This window comes from Phaethon aethereus, assembly GCF_964289735.1.
Source record: "Phaethon aethereus genome assembly, chromosome: 7".
Taxonomy (NCBI): domain Eukaryota; kingdom Metazoa; phylum Chordata; class Aves; order Phaethontiformes; family Phaethontidae; genus Phaethon; species Phaethon aethereus.
The window spans coordinates 22,857,242-22,884,868 of NC_138583.1; the positions used below are offsets into that span (position 1 = coordinate 22,857,242).

The 27,627-nt window shown below is 35.7% G+C and overlaps 1 protein-coding gene across 2 annotated transcripts; it reads left to right on the forward strand.

Moving 5' to 3' along the window:
* Nucleotides 1-27,627, forward strand: PCGF5 (polycomb group ring finger 5; the record flags this gene model as incomplete). Of its 2 annotated transcripts, XM_082002220.1 has the most annotated exons (9): nucleotides 1-112; nucleotides 11,152-11,248; nucleotides 15,876-15,931; nucleotides 16,054-16,113; nucleotides 19,997-20,145; nucleotides 21,486-21,584; nucleotides 23,167-23,256; nucleotides 25,200-25,259; nucleotides 27,580-27,627. In XM_082002220.1, the coding sequence occupies 9 exons, from the start codon at nucleotides 1-3 to the stop codon at nucleotides 27,625-27,627; spliced, it is 771 nt and encodes a 256-aa protein (XP_081858346.1). The 2 variants fall into 2 exon arrangements, with proteins under 2 accessions (XP_081858346.1, XP_081858347.1); XM_082002221.1 differs by lacking the exon at nucleotides 25,200-25,259.

The window sequence follows — 27,627 nt, forward strand, 5'->3', positions numbered from 1 at the left end:
ATGGCTACTCAGAGGAAGCACTTGGTGAAAGATTTCAATCCTCATATCACCTGCTATATCTGTAAAGGCTATCTCATCAAGCCAACTACAGTAACTGAGTGCCTCCATACCTGTAAGTAGTACTTTGCAAAACACTCCCTCCTTCATAAGTGATACTTCCTTGAAGTGTTACGTGTTTAATATGATCTCTGTGCCAGTTTTTGTTTACATCTGAAGTGTTGCATGAAATGCTGTGCAGACACTGATCTGCCATCTGGGTCATCATGAGGGCATATTGACTCTGCTTAACACCTTGCAGAGTAGAGGTACCCTTTTTTTTGCCCTAAGCTAGTGGTGATTGTGCTGGCTCTAGCACCAAACATGTATACTTGTGGCCTGGCTGATCACAAGTAAGATCATTAGGTTGGATGTCGTATTTTGATAATATAACTATGCTTTTGAAACTTAAGCCAAAGTATCTGGTGGCAGTGGGCATGATAGATACACCAGTTTGGTCAATAGTGGCTCACATCTCTCTGTAATGTGTTCCATGGCACAAGGTGTAGAAATACTTGAAAGTTAGCAAAATTTTTGGTTAGAGAATAGTTCTCTTCGAATGAAACTAACTCAGGAAAAATTATCCAGCTTGTCTTATGCTCCTAATACTTCTAAAACATCAGTGTGTATGAATTATATTAAAGGTACGAATGGTCCTATCAAACTCAGTCATCTTACTTGCACAAGCTAAATTACTTACATGCTTGATTTCTTTCCATTTATTCATGAATTGAAGATAGTTTGCTTGGACCGTCTCGAGAATTTGGCATCTTTCCAAATAAAATTTGAACACTTCTAAGAAGAGTAAGGGCAACTACATGTTTTCTGGTAGATTTCCTATTTTTAAACCTTTAATAAATTAACAGTTAAAATCTTTGTCTTCGCATTTCCTGTAACTTCTGCACAGCGTTGTTCTTGCAGTTGTTACTGTCTTCTCTGTTAATTTTTACATTATGGTGTTATGTCCCTAGTATACCAAGCACATAAAGAATGAAAACTGTTATTCCTGTATGTTGTTCATAGTACAATGCTAATATTGTTTACCATTATAATAATATTCTTTTTAGTTTTTTTTTTTTTGAGGAAAAAATAATGTTGAACTGACTTTTTCCAAGTCTAATATCAGCTAAGAATCTGATATTGTGTTTTGTGATATTATTCTTCTGGTTTGGGTTACTTGGTAAAGGAATTTAAGTTCAGGAGAAGTTAAGCAAAGTGTCCTTATAAGAACTTGAAATAAAACAGGAGGAAGAGAGGTATATTAGCTATTCTTAAATTATCTTTCCGTTTAAAGAAAATGGAAAAATTCCAGCATTGGTTAACTTTTTTAATGTTGAAGTTTAATGAACAGTAGTAACCTTTTAAAAGGTTGGGGTGAGGGGAAAAATGTTGCATCAGAAATCAGCTCAAGCTTAGAAAAAAAGTTTTTATTATGTTTTTATTATGGTATCTTTCTGTTTAGATAATTTTTGTTTATTTACTTTCACTCCCATTACAAAACAATAATGGCAGAAGGAGTGTTTTTTTTCTCAGCAGCATCTGTTTCTTTTGTTCACTTGTAGATTGTGAGCTCTTCAGTGAGACAGGTCTGTTACTGCCTAGTCCCCAGATAAGCGCACGTGAATGTTACTGAGCTTCCATATAGTTGCACAGGTCTCCTCACAGAAAAGCTGCCACGTGTTTGGGTGATTAAGTAGAACTGCAGGAAAGAAGGTGATGTTTCTTTTAAAGCAAAGTTGAGTTGCCAAAATATAAAGCTTACGATGATGGAAAGGAGAACAAAAAACTTCAAGTGGTGATATGGAAGCTTTATGTCTGTAGAGGAAAAAGTGATCTGTATGTGGCAGAATTCAGGAAGATACTCCGATAAATTATTTTAGCCTTTGGCTTTTAGAAAATAGTTAAACCTTTTTTGAAGTGCAGATATGGTTCTTCAGTCATATCCAAATAGTTACTGCAAAATACAACAATTTTAAAGGTCCTTTGCTATTTGTCTCGTACTGCTAATTGCCATAATTCAAAATAGTGTTGCACAAACCATCAAAATCTGCAGATATTAACAGTTTAAGAAGAAGCATAAATTCATAAGATACTGGGAGTACAATGTATTACTCTGGACAAGATGAAAAGCATGTCTTGACATAGACGTTCTCCAGTGATCACAGAGGAACTAATGTGATCAGTAGTGACCAAATCAGGTAGCGGTTGATTCACATCTTTTGCGTTTACTGAAAAATGTTATAAGTAGCAAAGTTCTGCTCTGAGAAAAGTGTGCCTTTTTAATAAGAGATGTTTCTGATGGGGTTTTTGGAGGTGTTGGATGACACCACCATTTACTGGGAAGAATAAGTGCAACTTGGGCAGCAGCAGTACAAACTTTCCTATATCTATTGGGAAGGAAGTGCTTATATTACTGCAAAATAATTATTCTGCAAATTCAGTACTTCATTTCTTTTTGGCTACTTGCAGCAGAATGGTTTTGTCTTACGGACCGAGACTTTTTCTCTAGTCTGTTAGACAGTTGTCAAGGATGTTGAAGCAGGCTAGATGTGAGGTAAAGGGTATGTCCCATTATCTGTCTCCTGAGTAACTCCGTTGTTAGTACAGTGTGTGCTTACAAAACTTGGAAAATAAGCTTTCCTCAGAAACATTCTTTAGTGTCCTAAAAAATACCAGACTGTTTACACAATCATAGAAATGTTGGTTGGAAGGGACATCTGGAGCTTGTGTAGGCCAACTTCATGCATGAGGCAGCTTAGTTGCCAGCACTATACCAGGACAAGCCATGGCTCTGTATAGTTGAGTTGTGAATTTCCAAGCATGGAGTCTCCACAGCTTCTGTCGGTAACCATTTCCAGTGCTACGCTATTTACCTAGTGAAGAAGTTTTTCTGAATGTCCTACCAAACAACAACTTGTGACCATTGCTCCTTGTAACACTATTTGCCAGTACCAAGAACTGGGCTCTGTCACTCCTGTAAATGCTGTTCAAATGGTATAGGCTGTAATTAGCCTCAACCATGATTTGCGTTTGGTAAATTGATATTGCCTCTTCCTGATTATGTTTTTGTCCCTCACATAGTTAGAAATTGATTCCAAGGGAAATGATGTGATCTGCTATTTTTCCAGGGAGCTAGGGAAGCCTGTTTAGCTATAGTTCCCATCTTTCTCAGAGATGGGTATAACACACTACCCTTTTCCAGTTATCAGGCATCTCCCATAATCACCACAATTATGGTGATGAGCTTTCAGCTTAGTGAATCCTACTTGGTGTATAGATTTGAATACATCCAGCTTTTCTCAGTGGGCCCTAATCTGCTGCTCCCTGGCTGCTGGTCATCCCTCTCCTTCTCCAGTCATGCTGACATGCACGGACATCTGGGATCAGGCTCTGCCTATGAAGACCAAAGCAAAAAAGACATTGAGGACTTCAAACCTTTCTATATAATCTATGCCTAAGCTGTTTCCCTTGTTCATTAACAGACCGACTTTTTGTCTGAACTTTCTTCAGCTACTAGCCTGCTTGCAGAATCCCTTTATGTCCCTCATCAGTTTTAGCTATGGCTGGGCTTTGGCCTTCCTAATTTTGTTCCAAAGTGCCAGAGCAATGATTTTATGTCCTTTTGTTTCCCATCCTTGTTTCCACTTTTAATATGCTCTGTTTTTGCATATTAACTAGGAAGCTTGTGCACCAAGCAGTTCTTGTGCACCAAGCAGTTCTTCTGATGAAATTCCCTGTACAATGGGCTGGTTAGCTCTTGAGGTCTAAATAAATTTTCTTATAAAGAAGCCAGCCAGCTCTCCTAAGTACCTTTCTTTCTAATGATAGCCTCCTTGGGCAATCTGACTAGCAGTTGCTTAAACAAGCTGAAGTCCCATCTCCTGAAGTTCAGAATCCTAACTCTGCTGTTTAACTTTGTAGCCTTCCTCGAGATCCTGAACTCAGTCATTTTACAGTCACTGCAAGGCAAGCTGCCATCTGTAGCTGTACCCATGACCAGTTTTTCCCTGTTTATGAGCAGCAGATCAAGTGGTGCATTACTCCTAGTTGGTCTCTCTAGTATTTGCCTTGAGAAATTGTCAACCAGTGCAGTCTAGGAACTTTCAGAAATGCCATTCCCTGCAGGAAAATGACCAGAGATGTAATTTTCAATATCAAACCAATAATCTTGCAACCAGAGTGTTTTTCAAATATGTTTTTCAGCATAAAAACTTATGCTCTTACCAGGAGATCCCAGAAGAACTTTACTGCAGCAAAACTTTCCACTCTCAGAAAAGCAAGCTGAGCTGCTTTCATGCTCCTCCTGCAGAAGTTTCAGTCAATGGCATGTAGCAGATCTTAAAGGTCAGCAGATCTGTCTTATTTTGAAATAGGATTTCAACCCAAAAAGTCTTTCTTGATCACCATGTACTGAAATGATTTATCCCTTTTAATAGAAGGGAATCTGGACTGACTGTGTCTGGTAATTGTAATCAACACTGGAGTAGTCTCACATGTATAGTTTTTGAGAAGGGTGGTTAAGTATATTACAGTTTTCTGTCCTGTTTTTCTGTAGACACTTTGCCTAAAAGTAAGTGCTTTTAAAGCAGGTTTAAGGTAGCTGATTAAATACTTTATTAAATACACCAAGTGACTCGTTACATCTCTGTGCCATCATTGAGATGGGTTTGATGTTCCACTAGCTGTGTGTGTCCTGCCCCTTCTTTGCTCACTGGCTCAAAGAGTGATTAACTCTGAGAGAGAAGATCCTTGGAAGAATTCAAAGGATGAGTTCTGACAAAGAATTTGTCCCACAATTAACTAATTAAACTTTCTCTTGTAGAATATTTTGTTTAAAAATGTAATATGAAGCTTTATTTAGGTACCTTGTTAATAGCACTTAAAAAATAACCTAGGAAGAGTCTTCTCACTGAACAATATGTGTGTAGATGTGCATAAGATATGTACTTTTTTTGTTTGCATAAGATGACATACAGCACAGTCGTGACACTTGTATCTGTATTTTTCAGGTGATTACAAAGATCTGAAAGAACGTGTGAGCCAGATATGTCTGTATTGAAAAACATAGCATTGTGTAGTATGTTACGGTTGCCAGCCAATTAGCATATGTCACACAAGTACTTTTATCATATGTAGTAAATCAACGTATGCGAGTTTAACTTTTATTGTGGCTCATCTGAAGTGTCATAGTACAACCATGAAATTCGGGTCCTCATTTCACCGACATATGTAGCACTACCTCAGAATTCTGCAAACTGTGTACGTTTCGGTTAAGCTGTTTTCTTTTGCCTGTTTGCTGTCACACCATGACCTACAGTAAAGCAAGTGAAAGCATGTCATTTTGTTAATCTATACTGGAAGTGTTAAAGGTTTTGGGGGTTTTGGTTGGTTTGTGCTTTTTTCCCTCTAAGGTGGTGAATTAAATATATCTGTAATTTAATTGTGTTTAAAGATTCCCTTTCTCCTTACCCTTTTCACCTGATCCTTAGACATCATCCCAATCTCTGAAACTTCAAAGTTTAGTGTGAAAAATGTTCATTGTTTTATATTGAGGATAACAGAGGATGATTATACCTATCATATCTGAAAATGCTGGTTGATGATCCTACTCCTACTAGGAGTATCACATATCAGTTCATTATTTTTGAGTGCTAGAATTTATGTGTGTGTTTGACATTTACATTGCTGTCGGTAAATCACATTTAGTTTTGACAGGCAAATCCTCATAGCACCATAGCTTTACATGAGAAAAAGCAAAAGTTGTTTTAGATTACTACAGTATTGATTTACAATTTCAAAGTTTTTTTTCATGGTATAAGATGACCTCATGATTTGAGCTGGCTGCATAAAGACTTGATCCAGATCTGTATGTTTGTTGGGGTAGGGAATACATCCATATAGGACTGGCTTAAGATTCTTGGTTTCTTATGATGCTTTGTCTGTATATATTCTACTTAAAGACCTCTTACACTGAAGATTAAGCTCTTCATTAATCATTAGTCTCTTTCTTGGACCACGCATGGCTTCCAAGGGTGCCATCTTCTCTCAAAAAAAGGTATGAAGAAAGCACATAAATATACTCAGACTGAGGAATTCAGTTCCTTTCCATAGATTGGTTTATATTATAAATATTTCTTCAAGTTACATTAGTGTGGATTTTAGCAGGCTTTAAGTTTAGCAGTGTTTAGTATTTGGGAGGTTTTGGGGAGTCAATCATCTCACTTTAAATAAGTGTGTTATTTATTTATCCTGTGGCATAAGGTTCTTCGGAACAGTAATAATTTCAAATTTATTCTATGTGTAAATGAAAGCCATAGCTCAGATAGGTCCTGTTTGTCTTTAGTTTGGAAAGCAAATGAAAAGCCTAGCAAAGCCAAGTTTAAAATACTTTACAAGACAAATCAATGAGACTTTTCAAAGTAGTGTCAGGTCAATGTCATCTCACCATAGACTTCAAGAAATTTACTGACATGAATGGAGCAGAGATCCATCTAAAAGCAAATGAAGGGAATTAAATTGTCCTCAAAGAATTTCAGACATAGCTTTCTTAAAACACAGGGAAATGTTTTCTGAAGGAGGCTAGTAGTAATTGCTGACAGAAAAATAAGAAACCACTCTGGTGTTGATATGAAGGCACTGGTACTCCTTTTGAAGAAGTTTTGTGCTAATGCTCTCAGAGTGCCCATTGCTAAAAATTTCCCAAATAAGAGAAGGCTAGGGGTTAGGCTTATCAGTTCCAAAATTTATACCAAGTACTTTTTAACCTTTTTTTTTCCATTTTTTTCTATTCTTTATCAATCATTTAAAATTGGTATCAGGCTAGAAAGACTGACTCCAAGAGATGCTGCTGTTTCTACCAGACAGGAGGCTTACAAAAAAAAAAAATTAAAGACTAAGCCCTTCCTTTATTATAGGAATTAGCAGAAGAGGAACTCTGTATCACTTGCGGTTCTCCATTGAAAAAGAGTTATGCCTAAGCTCACTTTCTGTGAAGTCAAGTCAGAAAAGGTCTAGAGTAAACCAAACCCTTATGTTACTTAACTCAGCAGCCTTTGGGTGAATTTAGATGTGGCCATTATTCAAAACTGTGTTAGACTTCACAATTTCATCATCATACTAGCTTCTCAGCATTTTTTCTCCATGCTTTTTACATTGAGATTCTCCAGTGGAATTTCTGAGATAGCAGATGATTCTTAACCTTGTGGTTCTCATCAGTATTGTCATCATCCACCACTAATCTGTACATTTTCTCCTGTCAGAGGTAGTGTATCATCTTCAGCACAGTATAGATACCAGGATTATGAGATATCAGGTCATGCAGCTCAGTTGACAGTAGCATATTTCACAGATTCCTTGAAAAGCTTGGGCAGAATATGGTTCTTTTCATTCTCATTGAAGTCATCCAATAAGTGCGTATTCTAGGACTCTGGTTTTAGACTTTTACTATATGTGACATCAGATGTAATAGGTTAATCCTATTTAATCCTTTGGTTTACTTCATGCAGACCTAGTATCTCTACATTTAATTGCTTTGATGCTCTCTACTTCAATAATATAGAAGAATCATGTCCCAAAAATGTCCTGATTTTTTTTAATAAATGGGAAGAAGACTTCTCCTCCATTAATGAATGGGGAAGATCTGATTTGCAACAATGTTAACTACTTTCATTCGTGGCAATATTTCCTCTTCTATACTATCTTCTTCCTAAAAATCTCTCAGTTGCTTAAATAAATAAATTTAAATGCAGTTTAGCCACTATGTCTGCATACGGTCTTCTGTTTGCAATATTTAAAAAAATTTTTTATAGCGATTACAGTACATATTACTGTCAATTAAAGAGCCTTCTCCGTCATGGTTTCATGCCACATTGTCTTGTGTTTTGATTTTCCTGTCATGTATTTAGAGTAGGATGTTTTTGTGATTCGCTCATTTTTCACTTCTCAATAAGAGCAAGATCAATGAATGACTTGATAGCAGGATGGCGTATTTCAGAAAGAAAAGCTCACTTCATCCTAGCTTTCCCATGAACACTGTGTCAGAATTTCATATTAATTAGTGTTATTGGCTGTTGGGTTTTTTCAATTCAAATGACATGGCATCCTCATGACTTAGTTGGAGCTAAGGTACAGTAATTAGAGTTTGATGGTAAGCAAAAACATTTTTTGACAATACTACATTATGTTGTTTGGCCAACTATTCAAATTCTGTCTGCACACTTGAATGGTGTGAGTGGCTGCTTGCAAGTAATTCGGGTCTGGACACCTGTGGGGTTTCTGTTTGTTCCTTAGTACATGTTTTTACAGAGCATTATGTCTTACGGCAATGTCAAAAAGTATAACTTTAGGGAAGTGATGCTCTTTCTTCGTCTGCAACTGATACCTACTCGTGACAGCTCCTGACCTCAGGGGATCAAGCATGCACCCTGTTATCTAGCTATGGGTGAGGGGGCTTTCTGATTGTTACACATTACTATACAACACCCCTTTCTCTCCAGGGCTGTACACCTGAAATGAGGCTACACCCTTACCTTTGAACATGCTGGAGGCTGTACTTAGAATCAGGGTTTAAATATGCAGGGAGCACTGCAGAGCAGATTCATGACATGTTTTGGTGAGCAGTGTCATGTTCTTATCTGTTTACTCCAAAATCGTACAGAATTTAAAACTTTTTGAGGTAAAGTGCAAGTAAATAAATACGTAATAATTGTGATAATTAAAGCAAGTAATGCAGTTTGAAATGCCTATAAAAGACACAGGTCAAGAAATGAAAAAAATCCGACCTCTATTTAATCTTGGCATAGCTAGTGAAATCAGAAAGCTCTAACCCTTATCCAGATAGTGCATGAATTTAAGAAAAGAGAACGGTGATTGATATTCTTGGAGAGGTGATTTTTGAATATATTTTACTGCCTGTGCCTCTCCCCTATTATATTATTGTGTGTCTGTGGCTGTGTTCAGATTAGTGAAAGAACTGAACTACGCTTTCAGTTGCTCCCTGTGCTTCTTTGTATTTCAAGTGGGTGACAGAAGGAAAGATAGTTCAGACAGTTACTGGAGCTGGGATGGCTGAGGAGCTGCTGATCAGATAAAGAATTCCACCTTGTGATGTTTGCCCCTGGGTTGAACGTGTGCAGAAACTACATCTTAAGAAAAACTTTGAGCTGAGATTCTTCACATCTTTTCAATTTCAAGCATAACTTCTGTTATTTTCAGTTCTAGAGGAGATTCTCAGTCATCATAATGAAGAGAGATTATAGAAATCTTAACTACCTATATTTTAGAAGTTATTAGGACTTGTGCTTTGATTTAAGCATGTTCTTAAAGGCTGTGTTGGACTGTCATGAGGGCTTCTATGGGTGATGAAATTCTTTGTATTCTGTAAGTGTAGTAGCAAAATGTTTAGTTTTAGGAGTATTAGTTATAAAAAGTATATAGAAAAGTGAAGAAAAGTTGTAGGTATAGAAGATCACATTTGCCGCGCTGTTCTAGAATTCTCACCCTATGGAAGTGTTAAGGAATGCATGTGCAAAAATCAGTTAAGTTAGTAATTTAACAAATCGTAAAAGATCCATGATACAACAAGAATTCTGTGATTACAGGTTCTTGTGTCTGTATGCCAGCAATAAATACCTCACAACTTGAGGTTAAGAAAAAATTGCACCCTGAGGGCTGACCAGTGCTCTCATAGCATCAGGGTTCTGGGCTGCTTTGGAGTGCCCATGTGCAGCGGACAGCACTGTGCCCCACTTACTGGGCTTGTTTGGCAGGACTCAGGGGCTTCCTGAGCTCATCTGACCAGATCATCGGAAACCTGCCCTGCGTCCAGCACTGCTAGGGCATTTAGCTTGGGGAGCGTGCCAAGAGCCAGCCAGAGCGCTCTGAAGTCTGTCTGTCAGGCTTGAAGAGGAAAGTTCATTGTAATTTCAACCAAAGCTATGAAGTTAATGTCCTTAAGTTAGTGTTTTAAAGCAGTTGGAAAAAACACCTCCACGGAGGTTTCATGTGTGTGCACTATAACTCTTCAGAGCATACTAAGGCAAAGATGAATGCAGTCTTTGCTTGTTAGGTAACATTTGTTAAAGGAATTTCAAAATTCCTTAAAGATTGTCATATAATTAGGATTTACCAGGTTGCTTAGAAGTACTCGTAGTTCTTTAGGTAATTGATGAAAGAAATTACAGTGTTTCAGCAGAAAGCATATTGCAATTGCAGCAGTCCATTTATTTTTTCAGGCCATTTACTGATGAATTTGCAGTTCTTGTTTCAGTTTAGGTGAAGCAATAATAAACAGGGGATGGAGTTTGTATGCATCTAGAATGTTGTAATGCAGTAATAATAGCAGGCATATTTGTACTCATCAGCTCTGCTTCCATTTTCTTATTAATGGCAGTAAAATCTGCAGTCTGCAATTAATCATTTGGAAGCAACAGTAGTGTAGCACCTTGTTCAGTTTAATTTCCATTTATTGGATTTTAAATTCACATTGTTGTTTTGGGTTTGTTTATACTTGCCATGGTCATGATCCCGATTTCTCATTCTAAGATTCAAGTATTAAATGTTCACTGTAAGTTCTGTCAATGTTCGTGAAGGTGCTGTGTCAAAGGGAAACAGCCACTTTGAAGCTGTGTACAATTTCTGTGAACTTTTCTCTTACAATAAGTATTTACAACAGTATTTTCAGTGGGCAGCAACACCATTGTAAAGAAAATAATGTGCATAAGTCATTTTCAAATCATCTGAAGTAATGATTGGCTCTGCTGGGCTCAAGCTCCCCAGCAAGTACTTTCTGAGGACCTGCGCTTTACATGTGCCACATGGTATGAGTTTTGCATTTTATGATGCTGGGAGAATTCTAAGTAGCAAAAATACTGCATACTTTCAAGCAGCGCTTGTCTAACCCATGCTGCTGAACTCGGTGTCTTGGCAGAGCAGAACTAGCTATGGCTTTGAGGAACAAAAAGTGGATAAGATACATTATAATTATTTGCTTTAAAATAATACTCTTATCTTTGATGCATGAAGTAGTTAGCTGGTATCATTAGGTCATGTTCAAGCAATATTATTTAGATCTAAGTTGGTTGGTTTTTTGTTTTGTTTTGTCTTTTTGTCCCTCAGTTTGTAAGACTTGCATTGTTCAACACTTTGAAGACAGCAATGACTGTCCCAGGTGTGGCAACCAAGTGCATGAGACTAATCCACTAGAAATGTTAAGGTAAGATGACATTGCACAACATTTGCTGAAATGGAAGGAAAAAAAATTAAAAATCCTAACATCTTTATCCTGAAAGGAAATGAATTTTTTTGCTTATTTGTATAATACCTATATTAACTGTTCTTGGCCATAGATTCTGTCAAGGTCTCATCTCCCAGTAAATTGTAAATTGTGTTTTTTCTGGTATAATAAGAGGAGGAAAGATAAGGGAAAGACACAGAAAGACTGGGTATATTGTACAAATTAAAATAAATATTTTAATACCTCTATTAAACAAATAAAAGAACCAGATGCCTTTTATTCTTTACATTAATTTAATTCTAGAGTTTGTTTTTCAGATTATTTAGAGCATTCCAAACTGCGTGCAGATGTTTTTTCTTCTTAGAGCAATGTAGAAGATGAATCATGCAAATAACTGAATGTTTTCCAGGGTGTAGGTCTACCAATCTGAATTGAAATCTGCTGTCAGATTAATGAAAAGGCACTCATGAAAGAATGTTTTGACACTAAAAATACCCTTGCTTGAGAGTTTGCATTTTTTATATCAAAATAAAATATCTTTTTTTAAACAATTATTTTTCCTGAAATTCTGGATTCTCTTTTAGTGTTGTTATGTTGAAACAGAGGTGATAGCCATCCTACAAGCATAGCACAGAGAAATCAAGAAATGTCATCATAAGTGGAAGAACTTCATGTTTTCCTAAAATGTTGAAGCTACCACCTGCCCTCACTCCCAACACTCCCCCCCCCCCCCCCGATATTATTAGTTTGTAATACTGTTGTGAATTTAGGAAGAAATGTTCTTACAGCAACATTAAAATAAATATTTGCATCTGGAATTTACTAGGGTTGATATATTTCCTGATGTCATTGTTTGCTACAATTTGTCATATTTTTATTTTTGACTGATATGTGTGTGCATAGCAATTCCCATGCTTCAGTTAGGTACCATGAGGATAGGTGAGAGAGGTTACATTCAGTAACTCTAAAGGGTGTTATTAGCTTAAGTCTTTATCGTCTGAATGTTTTTTGGAAGGGTACACCTAAAAGGGTTTATGTAGATATTTACCATCAGTGTTTTTCCGATCTCCTGTCAGTGTCTGAGGCACTGTGTCAGCCGTAACAGAAGATGCTATACAGAGTGCATGAGGCTACTAATAAACTGAAAACAAAAGCATTTTAGAAATACTTCTTTTATTCTGACAGGACCATTTCACAGGAACTGAAAAATGCATTTTCTGAAACATCTAGTAGATGTTTAGTAACTAATACTGTACTTGAAGCAGGAAATGATAGAAGGGTGAGAAAAGTTGAGACCACAAGCCAAAAACACGGGAAGAGCTATTTGCTCTGCAGTTATTTCCTGAAACTCCTTTTAGAGTCATTTGGTTTATTTGCCAACAAACTGCATATAGCTAGTAGTTTACTGGTTGTATTTTATGAAACAGTTTTAAACATTTGCTAAACTAATAATCAGAAGAGCACATGAGCAGTGTAATGGAATTCTCTTTTTTGGATGTTTCCTGCATAACTTAATACATGTCTTTTACTCTGACTGTAGAGACGAGCCCCATCGTTGCTCAAGAATGCAGTAATTTTCTGAGAAATGGTGCTGAACGCTCTAGATAGTATTTTTAGCAGATCTTTGAGATAAACTTTAAAAACTACTTTACAAACTCAATTCTGAATAAACTTTATAACTGTGTGAGCTTTTTAGCTTTATCTTTTACTTGGCAGCTCTAAGGGTCTGTTGAAACTATAAGCCTAAGTCTAAAATTCAACACTGAGCTCTAAAATGAAAATCTGGGGAAGAGTGTTAAATTCTAGAGTTCCCTTTGCTGATTTAGCAGAATTCGGCACCATCAGTATTCAATAGGGTCTGCGCTGGTTATACCATGAAGGCATGCTTCTTTTTTTCTTGGTAGAATGCTGCTTTGGATGCAAGTTTTCCTGAGTGATAGTCTGTCTTTGCTTCACTTCAGATAATTAGCAATTATCAGAGAGTAACTTTGATCTTATATCTCATTGAATATTATAGAAGAGGTGAAAAAAGAAACTATATGAAACTGATGTAAATGCTTGGTTCTCCTTTCTATATGTTCTGGTTTGGAGGTTGGAAGATGTGAGGGTAGAAAGAGGTGTGCCTAAAATCATAGTATCATAGACTCATAGAATAGTTTGGGTTGGAAAGGACCTTTAGAGGTCATCTAGTCCAAACCCACTGCAATGAGCAGGGATGTCTTCAACTAGATCAGGTTGCTCAGAGCCCCATATTGTGTTAATGTTCTTGTTTCAGCGTTATCAAGAAGTATCATATTAAATGACTGAGACCAACTTTGGAGTTAGGTCAAGTAGTTTCATTTTTGGAATGGGTTTGATGCCAGACACAGAAATTCAAATCTTCGTTGGAGAGCTCACAGGCATGGATAATAGGAACACTGTAAGATACATCTGAAATTGAGAATATTTTTATAATTTCCTATTTTTTTCCCTGTAATTTGTTTAGTTTCCCTGTACTTAAAGGTCAGTGTTATTTTTCTGCATTTTTTAAAGTATTGATTAGTATTTATGCTTCATAAGGATGAAATAGATCTTTTTGTTTAGTTTTTGAAAGAAAATGAAGTCATTGACTAGAGTATGAAGCCAGTTCTTGTTGCTAACATCATAAATTTGCTAAGTATACTGTTTTTCTTGCTATGTTAGCATTACCAGTGACTTTTGTTTTGGGCCATTGAAGATTAATTAGAGAGTGCTAAGTGGGAATTTTCAAAAATAAATGTAGAAAAAGCAGCATGTATTATACAATAGTATAATAGTATCTTACAGTGTGAAATTAATTCCATTTCCAAGACGGGTTCCCAAGTTCCCAGTGCTCTGCTGTGGGAACTTCATAGAAAGCAGTACCATCTAGTTGCACTAGGTATTTATAGGAGAGGCTAGAAGAGAGAACAAACCGTTTGGAAAGGTAGACCTATATTGTCATCTAGTAGAAGCTAAGTGCTCAGCCACCCCATGATTTTGGTTTCCTTCTTATCTGTGAGAAAGTACTCTCTATGCTGCTTTCTTTTAGGGGACATCTGTTTCACTTGCTGAAGATTTTTTTTTTTTTTTTTTTTTTTTGGTCCTTATAAGAAGCAGCAATTAAAAATGGATCATGATTGTAGCTTAAACGTGAATATTCTTGTGGTATGACTGTCTCCATGAGCTGACAGATAACACAGGGAACTAGCCTCAGAACAAGATGATTGGCTAATAGGTCTGATTAAAACTTTCAATTACAAACACCAATTCAGTAAAGAAGAGAACATGGAATGCTCATATATTTATTATAAGAAGATAATTGTTACCTATTAAAATGGCTTTTAGGCATTCCTCAACATCATTCAGTCAACATCATCCTCAACAAGATCATTCAGTCTTCTTCCTACTTCGCTGCTGCTACTGAACAAAAGATGGAGAACAGTCATATGTTTTATAACAGGCCTGTAGTGTGTTATTAATAACATGTACACATACATGTATGTATGTATGCAAACATATGAGATATATGTATACACCAACTATATATATATCATTATAGAGATGAAAAATTAAGGCAATTAAAGATATATCAAAGGCAATTATTGTGTTGTAGCTTCTGACTGAATCTCAAGGTACTTAATTTCTCTGGCCGTATTACTCTAGTACTTTGTTTTCTCGTGGGTTTTTGTTTAGGCTGTGGATAGTGGGAGTTACTGTTCACAGGAGAAGATGTAGAGGGCAGAGGAGAGAAAGGAAAAGGAAACTGAATGAGAGATGGAGGAAACCAAAGGATAAGTGAGACAGGGAGAGGAAGTGGAACTAGAAAGCGGATGATAAATTAAAAGGATAGGGGAGTAGGTAAAATCCAGAGAAAAGGGAAGAAAAATATTTTAGCTTCATCAACAAAGGCAAATGCGCCGTGTCCTCTGGAAGGGACTTTAATAGCTATGTTTGGCACTAATGTTAGGGTATCAGAGGACATGTCTGTGCTGCGTACTGTCACGTGGTAGACAAACTCATGGCAGATTTAAATAGTTTAAATGAATTATGTTGGGTACTGAGAACTGTCTAGCCAGAGCAGCATGGATGCTCTGTGGTTTTCTTCATCCTGCCAAGACTGATTTGTCTGTGTTATAATGGGTAGGGAATAGTCTGTTCAGTTTTTCATAACAGCCTTATTGCCAAAGCACTTGAACACTTAGTATGATAATGGATTCATGCTTACTACTCATGACCTGGACCTTAAAATTGGATACTGCTTTTCCAGTTTGTTCCTTTTAGTAACACAACTGTTTGCTTGTAACACAAATGAAAACAATGAAAATTTTAGAGTATAATTTTTTTTCTCTTTTGCTGCTTTTTTGTCTTTATACATTAAAAAATAAATTCCTTGTTTTTTTCTGAAAGAAATCCATTCGAAAGGTGGTTGAAAAGTTTTAATGCATATTGTCTCTCAAGCTAAAATCAATTGGGTTTTGGAGGATGCATTGTTTACCACAAATATGGAATTTATTGTACTATTCAAAAGTTTTTGTTATTTAAAGGCTAAAAATATTTAAAATCCTAGTTAGTACTTAATGTTAAATATTTTTTTTCCCTCTGAAAGGCTGGATAACACCTTAGAGGAAATTATATTTAAGCTGGTGCCTGGACTTCGAGAACGTAAGTTTCTCATTTGGTTTTGGGTACCTGTTTGTGTGGATAGAGGGAATATGACTATTTCTAATTATATACATGTAGTATTGATTTAAAAATTCACATTACTGTTCTTTGATGTTAACTAGAGGAACTGCAGCGAGAGATCGAATTTTGGAAGAAAAACAAACCTCAAGAAAATGGACAAGGTGATGATTATTTTTTTTTTCCTCTCTCACCTGTATGTTAAGTAACTGCTCATTAAGCCCCATGTCTTCAGACACTTATGCATGTCCATATGCATGTCCATTGTTTTTACTGAATTCAAAGATACCGCAGAAACTCATAAATGTAGTCTGGGCCTTCGTGTACTGCTGCTTATCTATCAACCAGTTGTTTTACAAACGCTGGCTGTTTTACCATTATTTTTATTCGCATTTCCCTAACTTGCCACTGTCAACACTCATGTGATTTTCCACTTGAATTCTTAATTTTATTATACAGCAGAACTACTTCAGCTTTTTACAGATTATTTTCTGTTGCTGAATTTGAGCAGCTGTTAAGTAGGAGGTTGTCAAGAATTAGTTATGACAAGTAGTAAAACAGTTTTCCACACATGCTAAACAATTGTTTTATATAGATTCCAAAATGCTTTTTCTTTTTTCCTCGTTTTTTTTGTAGTTGACCCATGAACTTTCAGAGCTCAGTATTGAGGTGCTAAGTGAGGACTACATACAACTGTTTTTATGCCCCTTTAATTTGACATCCAGGTTTTGATACCATAGCCTATTTGATTTGGGCATTCTTAAGAATTTTTGAAAGGCTCTGCTAAGCTAAAGAAACAGCCATTTTTAGTAAAGGATGACTGTCAAGTAAACATTTTGCAATACTCCTCTGCACTCAATTGTTTATAACATCTTCTTTTCAACTTCATAACATTTCATTTTCTTTCTCAGTAGTTTTGTTGATTTACATTTGGCATCCATTATAAGGGACGAGGTTCTTTTCTCTTTATACAATTAAATGAATAACTGCAGGACAGTTTAGATGAAATTGTATTAGTTTACTACAACATACTGTGTAGTGTATACCTATTCAGTTTTAAAAATACATATAAAATATTTTTATTAAATTCAGACATTTGTTGACTGTTTCGAAGATTATTTTCTGCTATATACATAGGAAAAAAAAACCGTATAATTTGCAAATTTGTAGAATTTGACTGACTTGTAACCAGTTTAATTTCTGGTTCTTACCTTCCTCCCGTAATTTAATGGTAAACCTAATGGAGATCAGTTACTAAGTGTAATGGGTGATTGGATTGTTTTGTGAATCAGAGGAAGGCTCTTAACCCTCAAAATACACTTTTAAGTAGCTACAGATGTATCCAGCTCTGTTAGTGGCTGTATTCTTGGCCTGTAGAAATTTGGCTCTACAAACCATTTGAAAGTCATGATAACTCATTGAGAGAGATTATGAGCATTTAAACTATTTTCTGCCATAAACAAGCATTTAGAATCTTGCCTGAGAATAAATTATTTGGTGAGGATAATTTCAGTAAGAAGGGACTGTTTCAGTTGGCAATACCATGTCTGGCAATCACAGTCAGTCTAGTTTAAAAGAGCCTGTCAGTTATGTCCTATACCACAGGTCACAACACAGTTCCCAACCTTAGCATCTAAGATCTGTAAAAAAAAAATCCCAGGTCTTACAATTTTCACATATTGGAGTTAAAAACCAAACAAAAAAGCATATCTCCAGTATTGGTGACTCCACTAGGAGAGTGGTTACTGGAGAAAATTGATGGATGATGATAGGAAACGTACTGTGGTACAGAGAAAACAATCTTGGGCAATTGGTCCTCTCCAGCCTGAACTGGAGAAGGAAGAGGGCAAACAGCTCTACATTGACTCACTCCCAGGTGATCAGTTTTATGTTGAATGTCTGAGAAAAGTGCAGAAAGTAGACAATTTCCAAGGTTTGCAAGAAAGATGGGGGGGAAAAAAATGAGACACCAATATATGCCTTAAAGAAAGAGGGGTGGAGCTGGGTGGGGTGTTGGTTTGTTTTTCTTGTTTTCTGTTGTTGTCTTAATGCTTTTGACTTGGAGAACACCAAGTCCCTTTTGGTGACATTAATTTTTTTTTTTTTTTAACTTGTATCATATTGAACTTTAATAACATGCCTCTAATGGGCCATCACATTGATTTCTGGAGGCTGCCTGTACAAATATCATTCAAACATTCATTCTAATATCTACAAGGATTTTTTAGTAAATATTCTGTTGACATTTACATGGAGGAGCATTTGAATTTCTATCAGGATTTCTTGAAAGATACGACCTTTGTTGCGTGTGTACCTGTTTCTAGATTGATTTTATGATTGGAAATTTGCTAATTTCCCTCGTTCTGTAGTTGATTTGCCTTTCAAGACTTTTCAAACTGCATAACTAAATCTTCCTCCATTACACAGCAGTGATAACTGTTGAAAGTTGTGAATGCATTTGCATTGCTGAAGAATCTGTGAATCCTAGGCAGACTCCTCAGACAAATGCCTGTGACAGGTAGACTGCACCTGCTTGATTAAGAGAGTTTGCTTCCTGGCCTTTCACAAAAAGAAAGAAAATAATCTGTAGTTTGATGCTGTAAGTTCTGTTCATAGCAAGATGATAGGAACAAAATGCATGTATGATACACACGCAACGAAATGTGTCAATAGCTAGTGTGGACTTGTGGACAAGTCTTCTATAACTATAAATTACTTCAAAATTGTAAGAAAGAAAAGTAGTGAATGTAGTAGTGAATGTAATGAAACTCATCTTGAATATGTAAAATGAATGAAATGGACTAATTACTGGGTCTAGAAACTCAGGCATAGCTTGATATTTGTTAAAGTTTTCATTCTATCTTCTCGTCTTAACTAAAGTGTAGAAATGTCTTCAAAAGTTTGTGGTAAGTGTAGGAAAACAGCAGCATTTGACCTGAAAGTTTTTCAGGAAATGCAAAAGTAGCTTATTCAAATTACTTGTGATAATGTTTTATTCCAACAGAGAGCAGCCTTTGTTTTAAATCAAAATAAATAAGTTGGGGATACAGGAAAAAAGCAGATGTATATATAGGGTTATTGTATAATGTATTCCAAATCTGTAAAAATTACTCCATTTTATGGTTCATTGTATGGCTATTATTTACATACATTGCGGCCTTATCTAGGTGTACTTGCTAGTCTTAGCATTTGAGTCTTCAACTCTGCTAAACCTTTGAAAACTGTGGGAGATGGTACTTTTTCCAGAGTTAGATTTTTAAACCAGGAATCAATAGAACATGTAACAGCATCAGTGAAAAGAGATAGCATGGTATATGTGATTACATAGGATATATGTGCTCTGCCAAAAAATATGAGGACCATTCCTCTTTTTTTATATTTTTTGTTTTTAAAGGGAAATAAATAAGTGTATGGCTATTTAGCAATAAAATCCTTCTGGAGAGAGACATGTGGAGTTTTTACAATGACATTACTTACATCAAAAGTGGATGAAAGTTAAGTTTCATCTTCCCTTGATTTACTTCATGATAACGTTTCAGGAACTTGTCTCCGTTTGATTGTTGCAGCAGTCAGTCAATATGAATTGATTACCCATGTTACTTTGATATACAAGTGTTGGGATTAGTTTATTTAAATAGATAAATAAACATGGTTTATTTAAAAGCAGTATTTTTGGCAGTGAACTGCCACACCATAAAGTAGGTGTACGTGGTTGAATGATCTTGAGCATGTGCAGTTGCAGGGGTTTAATCATGGACACAAATGGAACTAGACAGCCATAACCATTAATAGTCCATCAGCTTAATTATTTTCTGTCACATAAAAATCTGTTGTTTGCATATTACATTAAAATTTTAATAGTAAAACTTTGTTTTCGGAGATTTGTAAATTGATCAGTTTAAGAATGTACTGAATTAAAATTGTATAAAGTTAATTTGAAGAAAAAATGTGCTTTTGAAAATGAAGTATTACTTTAAATATGTGTTTGTTGCTATTGTGACTTTTGATTATCTTACACTTAAATAGTATGATCTTCATATTTTACAGATGAAAGCCCAAAAGCTGATAAACCCAAAGTAGATGAGGAGTGTGATGAAAATGAAGAAGATAAAGACTATCACAGGAGTGACCCACAGATTGCTATCTGCCTCGACTGTTTACGCAACAATGGGCAGTCAGGAGATAATGTAGTCAAAGTGAGTAGAAAAGATAATCTATTCTGTTGTTATTGTTGGCACAATAGCTTCTTACAGGAACGAAATCATTTTATAACCATTAACAATAAATTTTAATGTGGTGACCTGTCTCCACTTCCACACTTATTTAGTCCTTTTGTTTGACAAATTTCAATGCATCTTGGAATTTTGTAAAAAACACAATTCCATACAGAAATCTATCTGTGACAGTGGTGTTTTTTTTTTTTTTTTAATGGATTATAATTTTGTAGTCTACAGCCTTGATGGTATATAACGGCATTACACAACAGATTACAGCATGCCACAGAGGTACTTAAAAAGCTAGCTGTAGGTGAGCTGCCTTACGCTTTCAGCATTGCTATCTTAACCATGCCGGCATGAAGCTGCTTTTCAGATATGCTGTGCACTGAATGACTGGAATCCAGATTTTCTGAGCTGTAAACCTGATTCTGACACTGACGTGTTGTCTGTGGCCTTGGGCAGGTCACTTCCATCTGTAAAACGTGTAGAGCAATACCTGCTAACTGCTGTTTTAAGAATTAGGGATATTTGGTTTCTATTACTAAAGGAAAGATTACCTAATGGTGTTGAGTCTAGAAGACAGTGTTTGGAAATCCTCTTAGATTTTAATAATGTTTTATTAAATTACAAAGACAAGAATTTAAAAAATATTAAAAATGTATCTAATAAAACACTACTTATAATTTCTGTGTCCTATGTTGCATGTATAATTTTGGAAGTTCTTACATGGTGAGAAAGTTTTGATTCAGCAAGAAATGTGTTATCACTGACTGCTTATGCTATATACAGTAAGAAATCTGTATCTCCATCACTGTATAGGAGTCTCAGCTTTCCTGTTGAATCAAAACTACTAGGTTCTGGATCACAGAATCTGTGATAATAGATCACGTCTCAGGTTTGTAGCTTCCCTGTAGTTTACCAAGATTATCTGAGGGTGTTTTGACTTCCTTTTTCTCTCAAGGACTGAAGAAATTCTGAGAAAGGTAACATCTGTTTGACCCCCAGTGTTAATAACCCAGCTACTTAGAGTTCTTCTGGGGGTTTTGGTGGGTGGTTGTTTTTAGCTTTTTTCTTTCCTCCCTTATGTATCTTTTGGAAATTTCTTTAGAACTGGAGATGGGTCAAATGAACTTGTCATCTTGTAAATGTTGGAAAAAAGTGGAGAAAAATGAACTTATGGTGCCATTATGAATTAGAAGTGAGGGCAGTAAAATTGGTTACTGGTTGAGAAATCAATTACAGCTGTTCTTGAACTAAAGATTGCTTACATGTTCCAAAATTTCTAATATGTTTTTTCTGTTTTATTGCTGTTTCTTCAGGGTTTAATGAAGAAGTTTATCCGCTGTTCTACTCGAGTGACCGTGGGAACTATCAAAAAGTTTCTCAGCTTAAAATTAAAACTTCCAAGTTCTTATGAGGTACATTTGAAAGAATGATGCTTGTACTTTCATTTCCCTCCCAAATATTAGGTTTTTATGAAATTTAATGATATTTGAACCTGAGGAATATTTTTTTTAGCCCAATCAGGAAGCACTGTGCAAAATTCCAAGTTATATTCTCTGTTCTTAAAAGAGAGGTGATCATTTTATCATAGTGACTAAAGTTGCTAATCAAGGAACTCATATAATTCTAGTAACTTCAGTTTGTTGCTTATCTGTGAAGAAACAGATACATTAGGTTTTGATATTTTTATGTAAAAAATAAATGCTTTCCCTTTCCATGTGGCTAATAAAAAAGTCACTTAATACAGTTTTGGGCTAGTAGCTACTGGGGAAAAGGAGAGCTCAACTAGCATACACCCAATTACTCTTGCAGCTTCATTTTCTTTAGATGTAAGAAACTATCCAGTAATTATCAAGAAATGAGGAGCCATACCATTTGAATCTTTCAAAATGCAGATACTTTTTTTGCACCCTCTCTAGAATTAGGTGGAATTTGATGGAGAGGGTCTTTGCTGCATGAGTGATTTGATCTTGGCCAAGACTGTTCACTGGGGGGCATTTCCTAACATGGTACAAGTTGTGATGCAGGGTGGAGCTGGGAAGTGTGAGACTCCTGCCTCGGCTTCCCCTCTTCCCAGGATACAGGAATTTTGACCTCAGCACAGACTATTTCTTCAGCCAGTTCTCTTACAGGAGTCAATGACTGCACGAACTGCAGGCTGCCTTTAGCACAAATGGCAGCCTCCCAGCTTTGGTCAGAGGTAGGGCTGAGTTAGGTTAGGTGCACAGGTTATTGCAAGTGTTTGCCACAGTATCATGACATGCTGACCAGTCATTTTGATGTCATTTGGTTTTGCTACTTATGTTGATTTAATCTGTCTTTGGTACCTTAATGGCTTGTGTTACATAGTATCTGCTTACTTTAAAATTTTGACATTTTTTCCCCTCTAAAATCCAGAAAACATTATGGCTACAGTAATGAAAGAGTTGTCATACATTTTCAGTGGGGGATAGAAGTAAGATGCTATAATACAGTTTAAACCAGTTATTTTTCACAGTAAGATTACTTTTCATTTTCTTTTGCCTTCAATTATTGAAGAATCATGTTTGTATACTCTGCATTTTTCTTCTGATTTATAGTTATTTTCAAATTTTTTTTTAAATGAAAATTACAGTACTTCTGTTTTGTATCTTAAGGTTTGAAAAAGCGTTGACATAGCAGGAAGGCCTTCAAAATATAGCATGAGGCTTTCTCTTCAAACAGATTCTGCGCAGTATTGATAAATACAGGGAGTGTTTGTCTACTAGTTTAGCAGGATTTCTTCTGTCCACACCTTAATTGAAAACACAAAAGTGAAAAAATAAAGCAGAATACGAGTGTACAAAATAGCATATTGTCAGCAGGTTGTATTTATCCAGGTTTGATATACATGTCTGATGGAATTATTGTATAATGATAGGACTTGAGGGATTAACTCTGAGATTCACTTAGGAGTTCATTTAGACATTAAAATTTTTGCTTCCTCTTGCCTTACTGTTTGTTCTGTTGTATTTTAAGCTGGATGTACTATGCAATGGAGAAATCATGGGGAAGGATCATACCATGGAATTCATCTATATGACAAGATGGAGACTAAGAGGCGAAAACGTAAATACTGTTACATTATTAATAAATGATGTTTTGGTATATTTATTATACAGAGTATACATGCTTTCACAGCTTCATCCAAAATATATTCTGTGACCCTTCAAAAAACCCTTATTTAAAAATGCATTTTGCATGTTTTCTGGATTTCTTGTGTTAAACCCTATGAATGAAACCCTACGGCACATATATTGTGTAGATTCTGAAACTTAAAAATAGCGGGTATACAATGTTTACATGCAAGTTCTGCTCTAAGTCAAGTATCTGAAAACCCAAGGACTTGTTCTGTTTCCGCAAGTTTGCTTTTAGTGACGTTTTGAGTTACAATAGTTGGGGAATCTGCATCCAACAGTTCTTTATTAAGAATCTGTTTTATTCAGTCAGTAAACTGAAAGTGACACTGAAAAATTATTGGCAAAATCTAATTGTTTTATTAATGTTTCTGTTAATACTACACCCATTTTTTTTAGATATGCTGTATAACATGAACATCCAGATAAAACAGCTAAATGGGTTTTCCTTGCTGCATGTGTTTATTTTAGAATTGCAATATCTAACATTAAAAGACACTTCTTTCAGGTCTGATATTCAATCTGATTTAGTAGCCCTTATAAAGCCTTGTATATTTAAAATTTTTTATTAGAAGTCATATCCCCTTTTGTTTTCTTTTATACATTTGTTTGTGTGTGGCTGTTGATTTTTCTTCACTGTTTATTGCTTTGTAGTAGATGCAGATTTGTTGTCTATCACTACCAGTGGAGGCTATATTGGAGTGCAGCTAACGTTAAGCACTTAACATATGTTAATGTACCGATCTGTAGAAAATTCCTAGCTTTCTGTACCCTTTTTTTTTTTTGTTTTGTTTTTTTTTTTGTTTCCTAGTACTCAGAATAAAAAGCACTGGGGCACAGACAGAGGATTAAGCACACTGTAGGGTTAACAATTCACAAGTTTCTTACCTTAATCTGAAAGGGGGGAAGGGGGAAGGATAGATTTTGATAGGAATTAGGGGAATTAATGTATATGGGCAAGCATTCATTAAATTTGAAAGTAATATTGCACGGAAATTTGATGATTGCTGACACCCCAATATTGCACCAAAAAGGGAGTTTTAAGTAGTATTTTTTCCAATACTGCCGTGAAACCAGTGGGTATTTGGTTGCCATCTTACATTTTTGTTAGTATTGGCTGTACTGTTAGGAAGTAAGTGTTGAGGCAAAAACTTTAGAGATAATGGAATTCTTTCATGGCATTTAATCCTGCAGCCCCTGCCTGCAAATAGACTTTTGGGAGTTGCATTGGTTTGGAAACAACAGTTAACTAGCATCTTGACAAAAAGGACATTATTTACTGGTTAAATTTTTTTAAAAATCTCAGAACTATAGTTTTTGACACTAAGTGAATATAAGATGTGACAACCCTTGATTAAATTTGTAAGTTGTGTTTACATACACATAGTATAGTCAAGTATGTATTAATCTTTTCCTTTATGTAGTTTTAAATCACTCCCCTGAAGTCAAAGATGACAAACTAAAACCTGTAAACATTACATTGTACTGGTAATAAATCCAGTAACATCTGGGCTTCTGTGATTTTGTTTTCTGTAACTATGTTGGGTCTTGTTAGAAAACAGAAGTTGCAATGGTAATTAATTAACGATCTCTTCTTTTGGATGAAGATCAAGTAAATCCATTATGTCTGTCTTTGGTACTATTCATCATGAATTTTTTTACTGGCACACCTGTGGACCTTACAAGAGGTAGAGTAGTAAAAGGAAAATATCCATTTATTCACTAGAGAAATCTTCCCCATTTTAAATAAGTAAATTAATTTTAAGCTTTACATTTGAACATTTAAAAAAAACCCAACACCCAACATTAAATGGTAAATGTATATGTCCAGCTGTGGATGCCTCTTATCTGATCAGAAAATCATCTCCTTCGCAGTTTCGGTGTCAGAACTGCTCATCTTCGCAAGTCTGCTCACAGGATGGCACTTTCTATCAGGTAAGAGGCACTCACGACTGTACATACTACAGTCATTAAGGTCCTGTCAGCACTTCAACTGTAATCCAAGTTGGGGAGTTTTTCTAATTCCTCACTACAAAGTGCTAAAACTCTATGAACAAGGCCTGGGCATTTTTGTTCATTCAGAGAAAGTTTTATTGAATGAATAAATAGAATCCATTCAAAAGATTTAGGGGTTTCTTTTACTTTACATTAGGCCATTTATCTTTTTGTTAGAGAGAGATCGTTCTGCAGGATGGTATCTGCATCGGTCTGGAAGGATTATCTACTTCTTCCTAGCTCATCCTTCTAACTAGTAGCATTGGACAGTCACTGACAAGGGATCAAAATGGAAGAAAGTGAATCAAAAGAGACTACATTGGTTTCATCTCTTTGTGGCAATTCATACGTCCTTTTTAGAGGAGTGAAGAAATGTTAGCTTTTTCTAATACTGTTTTCCTTTCACATCTTTTAAAATTGAAAATGGAATAATGCCTTATCTCTAGAATATAACAGACCAAAACCTCCAGAACCTGCAAACTGAAGTCGATTTCTAAATTTCATTGATCAAACTGGTTCATACCTATACAAAACAATATTTCTGTTTCCTCATTCGGAATTTGGATTTGAACTAAATTCTAGAAGTTACTTTGGAAGTTTGAAATAATATTTTTGCTTGAGCAAGAAATTTCAGTTAATGATAGATGGCTGCTCCTCACTATGGATGGGAGTGACGTACTGCAGGCATGCCTACTTCAATAATTAGAATTGTTCCAGCATAGTGCATTTTATCTGCACAATTGGTTTGTACTTTTGTTTGCAAAAACACTGAGCCTCACTGGTTTATGTGGCAGTTTCAGTGAGGTGACTGCTCTGTCTCTGCCTGCGTGCACTTCCAGTTAGAGATGAGTACTTTTAGATACAATTTCTATAATCAAAATGAAAAACATGTGAAATAGCATTTAAATAATATGATAGTCATATCCTATGCAAAAAAATCAGAGACCAAGTAATTTATGATACTAAAAATATATGTTTGTTCATTGCACCTGCAGACTACATATGGTGCTCCCTGTCTTCTCTCCTAAATGCTTCTGCTACAGTTGAATAGCTCTTGGTTTATGTTTTGATTTCTCTGAACTACAGTTTGTAAAACCCCAGCAAGTATGATCACATTTAGTTCTGGTGATCATTTCACTACCATGGCATGGAAAGTTTATTAACCTGTATAGGCCTCTGCAGTTATATCGTTCTGTTTTGGTCACTGAAGTTCATCTGTATTGTGTCTGAAGGATGCGGTAAAATATTTCTGCTTTTAATGATAGCTTCTGTAATAATTCCTTATAATTCCAAATTTGCAATTAAAAAAAGACTTAAATTAGGTATGTTCCCCTGCCCTGTGGCAAAGAGGTAGTTAAGCCCATACCGTTGCTGAGGCAATAAGACTGGGTTTTATGCTATAGAAAATGCCCGGTATCCTAATAAAGTTGAGGAAAACATCAGATTTAAATGAAATGCTGACAGACTGAAAAATTAAGACATTTAGTGAAACAACTTTTAGCAACAAGTATCCAGATGCACTTTCTGGCAACACATCTACCCTTGCCTCCCACTCCACAACAGTTTTGTCCAATTCAGGGATCCAAGCAGTTATTCGCCTTTTTTTTTTTTTTTCCAGTAAGAACTAATAAAAATGTATTTCTAGATCTGAAGTTGAGGAGTTTGGATTTGGGGAAGAAGTTAGCCCGCATCTCTCAGATATTCAGCTGACAGCAATTTGACCTGATCTTTTTTTCATTTTTTTCCTTTTTAATACCAGAGTAGCTTGGCTCCCATTAACTAGTGCTGACTACTGGTATAGCTATGGAACCTCTGTATATATGAAAATCAAAGAAAGTACATCACCTATAAATGGACTTTGTTTTAGAAAGTATAAAATTTCCAGATAGCTTTTCCTCAGACACAGCAACACAGAAATGAGGAGTTGTTTGAGCACTCGAAGTATATATGTTGTAAAACATATAAAACATGAAATATATAAAAGCAGATACAGGAATTTTCTATTAATGACAAATAACTACTACTAACTGACTTGAAGATTAAATGTAGATTTCAAGTACAGGTATGGATTTAACTGTTGAAATGTATAGAGTTATTTCATATAAATAAAACTGATTGCCATATATGTGTGTCTTAGGGATAAGCTCTGGCTATTCTTAAACCAATCTTTAATTGCATTTTCTTTGTCTTGTTTATGAATTATGTCTTCATGTTTTCTTGTCTGTTTTTGTTGTTGTTTTTCTCTTGCTTTTGTTTTTAGTCTTACCCTATGGTACTTCAGTATCGACCTAGAATTGACTTCGGTTAG